The 10,305-nt window shown below is 40.1% G+C and overlaps 2 protein-coding genes across 4 annotated transcripts; both read left to right on the top strand.

Annotated features, from left to right (window-relative positions):
- Window positions 1-1,104: 1,104 nt before the first annotated feature.
- Window positions 1,105-3,483, top strand: LOC149393260 (uncharacterized). The gene is made up of 3 exons (XM_089616473.1): window positions 1,105-1,383; window positions 2,259-2,407; window positions 3,063-3,483. The coding sequence occupies exons 1-3, from the start codon at window positions 1,275-1,277 to the stop codon at window positions 3,144-3,146; spliced, it is 342 nt and encodes a 113-aa protein (XP_089472599.1). The 5' UTR covers window positions 1,105-1,274; the 3' UTR covers window positions 3,147-3,483.
- Window positions 3,484-4,045: 562 nt separating this feature from the next.
- LOC149393259 (U-box domain-containing protein 44-like) lies at window positions 4,046-8,831 on the top strand. 3 transcript variants are annotated; one of them, XM_089617738.1, is made up of 7 exons: window positions 4,046-4,408; window positions 4,585-4,682; window positions 4,843-5,409; window positions 5,616-6,360; window positions 6,546-6,864; window positions 7,025-7,862; window positions 7,941-8,831. In XM_089617738.1, the coding sequence occupies exons 3-7, from the start codon at window positions 4,922-4,924 to the stop codon at window positions 8,620-8,622; spliced, it is 3,072 nt and encodes a 1,023-aa protein (XP_089473864.1). In that variant the 5' UTR covers window positions 4,046-4,408; window positions 4,585-4,682; window positions 4,843-4,921; the 3' UTR covers window positions 8,623-8,831. The 3 variants fall into 3 exon arrangements, with proteins under 3 accessions (XP_089473864.1, XP_089473865.1, XP_089473866.1); XM_089617739.1 differs by lacking the exon at window positions 4,585-4,682; XM_089617740.1 differs by lacking the exons at window positions 4,046-4,408; window positions 4,585-4,682 and having other exon boundaries at window positions 5,287-5,409; window positions 5,596-6,360; window positions 7,941-8,830.
- Window positions 8,832-10,305: the final 1,474 nt, after the last annotated feature.

The following is a 10,305-nucleotide window of genomic DNA, read 5'->3' as shown; positions in this document are numbered from 1 at the left end:
GCTATATGTGTTTTAACATAGGTTTGCCTTGTGAAGTTGAGAGCTTCCCTCTGAATGGTGAAATGATGTGTATTATAGTGTGATGGACAAGTGTTGGGACAACTTTGAGTGGGTGTTGGACCCACTTGGGTGAGTTGGCCATGCTTGGCATCATGGCCAATGCGCCTGACCCATGTGACGAGGTGGGCAGATCGACAACACCTAACCCATCTTGTTCATAGTTATGTTTGTAATCGATAATAGGATAGTTGTGGTCGAAGCAAGTTAATACTCTGATCGTCGCTTTGTTCTCTTTAGTTAGACTTGGTTATGAACCCAACGCCCTGATCATGGTCATATGATCTTTAGCTATACACAACAAAAATTTCATCTCATTTTTGTGCTTCATATAATACCCAACATGAGCATCATTTTTTTTACTAAGGCGGGAGCCATCGAAATAGTACCCATTGCGTAAGGAACTTCGAATTTCAAATCGAATGTAAATATGTCGACATCAATCGTCTCGTATAACTTATCCACGAATTGACGTGGCAAATGTCTTTCGAAATATCACAACATCTGTGAACAACCACTTGTGATATTTCAAGTAATCGCTAACCATCACTAACTATCACAAGTCATCTTTGTCTGTCGCAAATCATCCCATGCATCTCAATACCATCGTTAAACTAAAGTCATCACTAACAATCGTTAGCCCTTGCAGATCATCGTAAAAAGGATTAAATTTCATCAAAAGTTTGAAGAATTTAATTGTTTGTCATTGCAAACTATCGTAGAATCCAATTTTTATGTTTATACTTATCCTATGTATAGTAAAAAATAGCAATCTAAAATCTGATGTAAATTGATTCGAAATGATTAAAAAAAAGAACTTACCCATTCTCTTTAACTTCAATCCACGAATACTACATTTTTAGAGAAAATAAGAGAGTGGAGATAGAAGGAAGTGAGAACATGAACAATAAGAGAAACAAGATGTTCAAATGCACTAACGGACATACAAAATTGGTCAAAAATTCAGTTTGAGATAAATTATAAATAGCAAGCCCAAACTTGATAGTTTATTAAGCTCATGTCTTGAAAATAAAATTTCTCTTCATTCGCTCTATAATAGGCTAAGAAATAGAGTTGGATGAAGTAAATTCAACTCTAATTTGTCACCTAATCTTGGAATAATCCCAAATATAGTAGAGAGAGAGAGAGAGTGAGAGAGGGAAAATAAAGCCTATAATGTCAGATTCAGAAAAGATACCCGACCTGCTTAACTATTGATGACCACGTATTATCATCGCATTCACATTTTAGAACAATCCCGCGCAGCACCCTTCCCCGCCACCGATCAACTCTTCGGCCTCGCTCACGGCCGCGACTCTCTCTCAGGTACTTCTCTCTCTCTCTCTCTCTCTCTCTCTCTCTCTCTTCGTACAAATAAACCCTAGGCCCAATTTTATTCAACCTCAAAACCCTTCACCCGACCTCGCACTCCGTCCTCGCATTCCGCCACCGTAGCCGACGGAGTTCTTCGAAATTGGTTGTTTGAATTTTCGTATGGCTTCGTTCAGATTTCTTCTATTTTCAATATCAGAAATTATCAGTTTTTGCCGGCCACCATCATCCATTCTTATTTTTGGATCTTCGAGTTCGTGTGTGTGTGGTAGTACTTGTCTAGGTTTTATTTTATTTTATTTTTAATTTGATATGCTTGTCTGTGATTCTTTGTGAAACTACTTTTTAAAAGGAAATTGCCTCCATATTGTGAGTGACTATTCATAATTCAAAGGGAAAAAAGAGACGAAAAGAATGTTATTATAATAAGTGATCTTCAGCCATGGACTAATGGCTTTTGATTTATAGGTTTGATGTTGTGTATATGATCTTCTGTATGATCGTGTTGCAATTTATGTGCTCAGTATCATAAAAATAAGAGTGTGCTTTTTTGTTGGAAAGAAATTGCTATCGATTTTGTCCCGTTTTGCAGACCCTTCACATATGAATACCGGAACTAGTTGAGGTTCATATCAGAGATTTTTTGGTACAAATATAGTAGACAGCTTGGATTCAGAAGATCTTTACCTCGGAAAATAAGTAAAGAAAGTAGTAAACTGGGAATATTTATTTTGGCAAATGGTTTTTGTTCACTTTTAGTCTGCTGCTAAAAGTCATAATCTTCTCAGATTGCTATAACAATAAAGAATGGCAGAGCTTGGTTTTTCTGGGGTTTTTGATCTGTAGATGGATGGTTCTTTTGTTTTTAGATTGTGTCTTGGTGAAGAAAATGTCATCTCTGGGAACATCCAAGGGAATCTTGGAGATCGCCAAGTTCGGCATCTACGTCGGTGTCCCGATCTTCCTCATGTCCACTTTTGCAAACAACAGCAAAAATATGCAGAGGTTCATGGGAAACGTAACTACTCTATCTCTCTCTCCCCGTAGTATAGTTGTCAAGTATACGAAGATGGATCTAGTTTCTCTTGTTGGTATTAGTGAATGATATTGGCATTATGTTTGAAACTTTGAGTTATGGAATAGGAAGTAAGAAAATTTCCAGAGCCAAGATTGTTCTGTGGTGTTTTCATTGTTCCTGTGAGACTGTGACCTGGTTCTGATTCTTTGTTCAAAATTTGTGAGGGCAAGTTTTGTTTTTGTTTTTGTTTTTTTGTTTTTTTGTTTTTTTTTTCAATACCCAGATAGAAGATAGTAGTTTCAACTTTCAATAACCATGGTTTAGTTTGATTGGACATGTTTTGTAAGAAAAATGGTAATGCATTTTGGATAGAAAACTTTGCCGTAGCCTCTAGAGGTGCTGAGATAACTCCGGATTTTACATGTACTCGTTTTCTGTAGTTAGAGATATACATACTTGTCGCACTAAGTACAAATAACAAATACGAACTCTATCTATGATAGTCTGGTTTACAAAGCTTTGAGGAAGGGGAACAATATCTTCTTAAGCCATATCATGTTATTACTCATCGCCACACTTTCCATTTAATACAATGCTGTATCATATTGGTTTTCCTTTCGGCTCACATGTTCCGTTATCTTTTGGTTTTATACAGAAGTCTTATGTAGTTTACCCTCCGGACACGCAAAGACCTCTTACCCCGGAGGAGCTCAGCGAATTGGGTCTCAAGAGGGATTGAGACCTCTTATGCTTTTCAGGGTAAAAACCTGTTTGTTTAGAGAGTATTATCATCGAGTAAGGAATGTAACTTCCGTTTGAAGAAAGCTGTTCTTCGGTTCGGTTCGGTTCAGTCAAACAATTCAATAAAGTGTTTGGACTTGTTTTCTTGGACTCTACGTCTGTTCTGTACAATGCTCTGATGAACAAGTATTTGTACCTTTCAATTTTATGTAAAGTCGCTGGGTTTCTTCAGTTTCAGAAAAACAAAAAATGGTGCACATATTTTGGATTGGTGTATCAACGCTGAAACATAAAAAAAAAAAGGGAAAAACGCATTATAAGAATATTAAATTCAATTTTATTTTTCTTAAGAGATAGGTATGTATTAGGGAAATGTCAGAAGTACATCGAGTGACATTAAATTTAGATTAATTTATTAAAATGGAAAATATAGAAAAGAATGTGCATAATAAACAAGGTTGGGAATATAAATAGTCTACTCAAATAGATTATGTCTAGGTGAGCTAGTGAGACAATTTGGTTTTTGGATTATAAAAGAACTACTAATTATAATATAATACAATGTTGTTATGATAAAATATAATGATTTTCTATTGGTTTAATGTGTAACATGATAAGACATAAGGTCACAAACAATATTTTTGTTGTGTGACTAGCTCTTATGACTCAAGGAAATCATAGGGATTTTCAAAACCCTTTGTTACTTAATGTTAATATTAACTAGTAATTATACGCGTACTAGTCAAGTCAACCGTTACCGATATCATTAGGAAAAAAGAAAGATATCTAAAATTTGATTTATCTTAAAACAATTTCTTTAAAAATATAGATAATTAGAATCAAATTTGAAGAAGCATTATATAAAAATTGATTAACGATGGCTGAGTACTTACTGGCTTAGAGCTTAATTTAACGCGGTTGAAATTTTCTCCCTTTCTTTTCCCGGGAAAACCTTGACTTTGTCAAGCCCCTCTCTCTCTCTCTCTTCAAATTTGAAGAAGCATTATATAAAAATTGATTAACGATGGCTGAGTACTTACTGGCATAGAGCTTAATTTAACGCGGTTGAAATTTTCTCCCTTACTTTTCCCGGGGAAAACTTTGACTTTCTCAAGCCTCTCTCTCTCTTTCAAGTCGTTTCTCTCAGTAGAAGAAGAAGAAGAAGAAGAAGAAGAAGAGACGAGTTCGTCGTTGGAATCGCAATGGCGCAAAGTTACGAGGTCACGAGCTTCGCTTGAATTCTCGATCAGCCAATCTACGGTACTTGTTCGCTCAATCTGTTTGGCTCCGAAATAAATCCAAACCAAGCAAAGCTTGGTTTCAATTTTAGCTAGTACGACCGTCTTTTTTGTAAAATGAAAAAAAAAAAATGCTTCTCTCTTGTTTTTTATTTTCCCAGCTCGGCAAGTTCATCTTGACTTTTTCGCTATCTGTAGGTTGAAAAGTAGGTCAAATCGTACAAATTCTCAAAAGTCAATTATTCATTTTCTGGGAATTCATTATTGCAACTTGTGAAGGAAACCTTTAAAATAAGGTATGTCTTGCACATAAATGATACAAGCAGACAAAATTAATATGCATATAATTTAGGGTTCTCCTACCAGAAAGAATACAGTTACGCCACTTATTATTTTTTTTTATATATATTTTTTTGTATTATTGATGTTGTTAGTTTGTTTATAATATTGATGTAGATTCGTTTAAAGCACCGGCAATTGATTTGAGTGACAAGAAATCTGATTTTTGAATAGCAAAAGAGGGGTTTTATTGAATATGTCATTAGAGATTATACCGATTGGGACGATCTTGGCCGTGCTGACGAGCCAAGTTATCAAAACGGCCAACGCGGCAACGGAGGTCGTCTTTGAGAAGGAGAGCTTCAAGGTTCTGTCGAAGCACTTGCTCGACATCGAGCCCGTTCTGAAGGAATTGCAGCTCCAAGAGCTCAACGACTCTCAGGCCGCCCGGTTTGCCCTGAAGTCCCTTGAGGACGACGTAAAGAAGGCCAACAACCTCGTCGAGAAGTACAGAAACCGGTCGCGATTCTACTTGCTCCTGAAATGCCGACACATCGTGAAGGAGATACAGGGTGTGACGAGGGATATCGGGAGCTCGCTCCGTTCCCTCTCCCTCGCCAACACGGAGGTCCTCTCGAGAATCTCCGATCAGGTGAACCGGCTTCACAACGAGATGCAGAGAGTGGAGTTCGAGACCTCTCGCTCCCAGGGTCAGATCCTCGACCGGCTCAATCAGGGTCTCAGGTATGAGATTATTAGAATTGGTGTAATTCGATATTCTGAACATGCCCGTCCAAGGTGGTTGCTCGTTTGCACTGAGTCATCTTCGGGCGAATCCCAATTTTGTTTTTTTTTTTTAATAGAATTGGTATAATTCGATAGATAACTATTGAAGGTTACTGGGGTGAAATAGTATTAATGTAAATATAGACGTAATACTCTAATATCAGGGACCACAAGCTTGACCGCGCTTTTGCGAACGACATGCTCGAAGAAATTGCTGTGGCGGTCGGAGTTCCCATCGAGCCCTCGGAGATCAGCAGAGAGCTCGCGGATTTCAGGAAGGAGAAAGAAGAAGCCGCGTACAATAAACAAAAGGCCGATGAGTTTTTTCTCGGGCAGGTCATCGAGCTTCTCTCTCGAGCCGACGCGGCAAGGGACTACGAGGAAGTGAAGAAACAGTACGAGTGTCGTGTTCGGACCATGGAGAGGTATGAATGGAGGGAAGAGTATGTTCGGCCGCTGAATTCCTTTCTTTGCCGTATTACCGGGAAAGTGATGGTCGATCCGGTCAGCCTTTGCACTGACACAACGTGCGAGAGAGCCGCCATTGTTGCTCGGTTCGAGAGCGGTGACAGAACGGACCCGGAGACTGGTGAGGTGCTCGGGGATACTTCTCTGCGCTCTAATCTTCCGCTGAGACAGTCAATCGAGGAGTGGAGAGAGTTGAGATATTGCCATGAGATCAGGTCGTTGAAGAATGATTTACTATCGGGTGTCGGAGCGTCCATTGTAGAGGCCCTCAGTCTGATGCAAGGTCTCATGGAAGAGAACGCGATCAACAGGGACTGGCTTTCTGTAGAAGGACTTACTGATATTTTAGTCTCTATCCTTTTAAAAAGGCGATATGAATATCTGAAGAGGGAAATTCTGATCACCTTAAAGGTTTTTGTGGAAGGGCATTCCAGAAACAAGGTAAACATGTGTATTGTTTATCTCTATTGTATAAGCACAATCTCCTATGGTACTTTTTTAGTCTCTGCACAGCAAGAAATGAAAGCCCAATTGTCAGAATAAATCATTTTGCGGTCTTCTGTTTCCATAATTTTTAAGTTTCGCGTCTTGGTCCATATTAAGATTCATTTTGTTTATTTCTTTAGGAAGAGGTCATTGATTCGCGAGGTTGGAACCACATCATTCTCTGCTTAGGATGTGATTCGACCCTCTCTGAGGCTTCTATTGAATTGCTTTATGAATTGTTGCAAGAAAGGTCCGGTTGGAATGTTTCACTTTGTCGCAAACTCTCCCAAGAACCCGATTCTATTTCTTATCTTGTTGCGCTCTTTAAGGACTCTGGTCAAGAAACTGCACAGATTGCAGAAAAAATATTACGGAAGCTGCTTGAAGTCGACGAGGATAACTATTCTCTTGTGGCTAAAGCTGGTTGGTTTGAACCACTCATCGATTGCATAGTTAAAGGTATGATATTTTATGCGTTTTTGAAGGCTCAGATTTCCTTTTTTAATGTTCAGATTGATCAATGTATTTGCTTGTGTAGCAAATAATGAATCCATCCTATGGGTTTAATTTTATGTATTTATTTTTTTTTTTTTTTTTTTACCTTTCGGATCATTTACAGGGCCAGAGACATCAAGGGTATCAATGGTAAAATTGGTTGTGAAGATGGAACTGGACGATCCTGAACTGAAGCTTCTCGGCAAGGGAGGGGTTATACCGATCCTGATCGAGATGGCATCTGGAAATATGGAATGGAAAGACCTTTCCCTTTCTGCACTTGCAAAGTTGTCAGGCAGCGAAGCAAACAGACATCTCATCGCTAAATCCGGAGGAGTTCGTTTTGTCGTTGGCCTAATGCTCTCTCCTCTTGTACACACGCTCGTCACCGTCAAATGCTGCGAAATCCTCGAGAAGATCTCCTCTAGTGAAGACGCAATCAGACTCTTCGTGGATGAAAACGGAGTTTCACTCGACCTAGAGTCGATCGTGACCAAGCTGTTGATTTTACTTCAGAGCCAGAACTCTGCCAACAGTATCCGGAGACCCGCGCTGAGAACGCTCCTCGAAGTCTGCAAATTCGAAGCCGGGCTCGTGAAGAAAGCCATCCTCACGATCAAGGACCTGTCTCTGGTCCTCCCGTTGCTCGACGACTCCGACTCCGAGATCCGCGAGATTGCCGTGAAGCTCCTCTTCCTGTTCTCGCAGCACGAGCAGGACGGGATCGTCGAGTACCTCCTCAAGCCGAGGAGGGTCGAGGCTCTCGTGGGTTTTCTCGAGAACGATGGAAAGGACGACGTGAAGCTCTCCGTGGCCGGGCTTCTTGTCAACCTCCCGAAATCGGCAACAGAGCTCAACGAGGCTCTGATCAGTTGCAACGCACACGTGGCTCTCGTGAGTATCTTGAAGACGACCGGCTCAACCGAGGGGACGAAAGAGAACGCCCTCGGCGCTCTCTTCAGGTAGAGATCGCCATTTCAACCCTACTCAATGGCAAAACTTATTTTTAGACGAAAAATTTAGGTTGAAATCATCTTCAGGTTAACGGACCCGGAGAGCCTCGAATCCCAACGGGCCGTAGTCAGAGCCGGGGCCCACCCTCTGCTCGTGGAGCTCCTCCGGACCGGCTCGATAACAGCGAAAGCCAGAGCCGCCGGTCTACTCGGGAACCTCTCCGCGAGCAGTCAGAAGCTCACCGACACGTCGAGGTCGGGCTTTTGCAGATGTTTCAGCCCAAAGGGCGTCTCGCTATGCCCGGCCCACGGAGGAGTGTGCTCCGCCGAGTCCTCGTTCTGTCTCTTGGACTCGGACGCGCTCCCGGGGCTGGTCGAGCTGTTGCTCGAGCGGGTCCCAGAGACCGCTGACGAGGCGATCGCGGCGCTCTCGACGCTGGTGAACGAAGCGGCTCCGGGGAGAGGCGCGGCGGCTCTTCACAGGGCCGGGGCGATTCAGGCGGTGATCGAGGCGGTGAGCTGGGGCTCGAGCCGCGTGAAGGACAAGGCTCTGGGGCTGCTCGAGAAGGTTTTCACGTCGAGAGAGATGGCTCAGAACTACTTGTCCTCGGCCAGATACGTCCTCGTCGGTATCGCCGGAGCGAATGTCGCCGGCGGCGACAACGGTGCTCTCGTGAGGAAGGCCGCGAAGATCCTGACAATGCTTGAGCGGAATTCTAGGTCGTCCATGTCGTTTCTCAGCAGAAGTTCTGGGAGGATTGCAATGTAGAGGTTCGCAATTTTTTTTTTTTTTGTTATTGCCTATTCCAGTTTTTCAAAACTCACTCACTGATATGATCAGTATATAGCAGCATGCATTCTATATAGCAACACGATGTAATTCGGACAATTTTTTTTTTTTTTTTTTTTTTTTTTTTTACTGTAGAGTTTTGGATGTCAATGTGAGCTTTGTACAGAACTACCCTATTTTACTGGCATATTCTTAATGTCGAGCTTGTTGACAAAATAATAAGTAAATTTAGTTTCTAAATACGAATTTCTCCTCCACAGACTTGTACATTATAGCATTTCCCCAATTATTGTGAAGTTAGGACAATGTTAAAATATAATTAATAATAAATTTGAAGCGTGAATTAATAAAAAAAAAAAAATTAAAATGGCTAAATAAAGGAGGCATTTTCTAGTATTAAATGTCAATAACAGTTAAAACTGTTTTAAGTAAGTTTAAATAATAGGGCATATAGCATACTGAAAATGTAGACGACATGCCGTTTTGTGATTTAAGAAAAGTGAAAGATAAGATTTTTGAACCCTGTTATTTATGCACCATATGAAACGGTATTATGATGAAGCCCGATTAATGCAAACAAAATCGGGGATCAAGCTCGTTGTGATGAAATTTGTGTAAGCAAGATACAAGCTTCTGGTTTATGATTTAGAATTCCTAGTCTCTATCTGTGCTCTTCATTCGGTTTTGAAATGATAACAATATGTGTTCTTATTTTATAGAGTCTAATTAAGTAATTAGCGAGTTTTTATTTTATTTTTATTTTTTAAATATTTTTTAGCGTGCAATATACTTCAGCAACACCGATGCCGTTTTGAATAACAGGTGAGATCAAATTAATCATCCTTCTGACTTTATCATTGAAGATCTCAATGAAGGGGTCACCACTCGAAGGAAAAATCCGATGAACTGTTTGGAGATGATTGACAACGTGTGCTTCACCTCCAGGATTGAACCAGAGAATGTCACTGAGGCTCTCAGTGATGAGTTTCGGGTGAGTGCTGCACCATAGAAATGGCTTGGAGTTAGGAGTAGTGGAAGGTGATCATCCATTGTATTCCGACGTGTACTCAGCATATTGTCTAGTGAAGTTGTTCTTTTCACCAGTATTGATATCGTCCCAGAGTAGGCATTTGAAGCCGAACTGGGTTACCATTTCTTGGTGTTCTTTACTTGCTTTCATTACCTGTTGTTTGTTGTTTGTCTTGTTGTTCTTAACATCATCTAACAAGCAGGCTACACAGTAGATCTGGACTTTCAATTTGGGATTTAAGGTTTTTTAGTGTTAGAATGTTGTTTTCTCTTCTGCTCATTCTTCTGATTAAATTAGTTAGGAAGAAAGTAGTGATTGATTTCGGGGGAAACGTCAAAAGAAAGAGAATGAAATCCATAAGAATTGGATTACATGGAAATTTTCAGCAAGTGATATCTTTCTCAAGAATCAAATTTCGTGGGAGGATTTAAAAAAAAAAAAAAAAAAAAAAAGTTTAGTGTGAGACCTTTCAACTACATGTTTAAATAAATTGTAGTCTATATCATACTATTTACTACGTTGTATATTTCAAATGTAGTCTAATTAATGAATATATTTTAATGAACGTAGTCTATTTTAAAACCAGAAAAATAGGAAAATAGTCAATTTAAACGTTTGACATTGATAAATAG

Source organism: Urtica dioica, chromosome 6, assembly GCF_054948205.1.
Source record: "Urtica dioica subsp. dioica isolate 48M chromosome 6, U.dioica_male_clone48M_v1_H2, whole genome shotgun sequence".
NCBI classification, from domain to species: domain Eukaryota; kingdom Viridiplantae; phylum Streptophyta; class Magnoliopsida; order Rosales; family Urticaceae; genus Urtica; species Urtica dioica.
The sequence above is the reverse complement of the archived record's forward strand: the minus strand, read 5'-3'. Positions and strand labels throughout refer to the sequence as shown.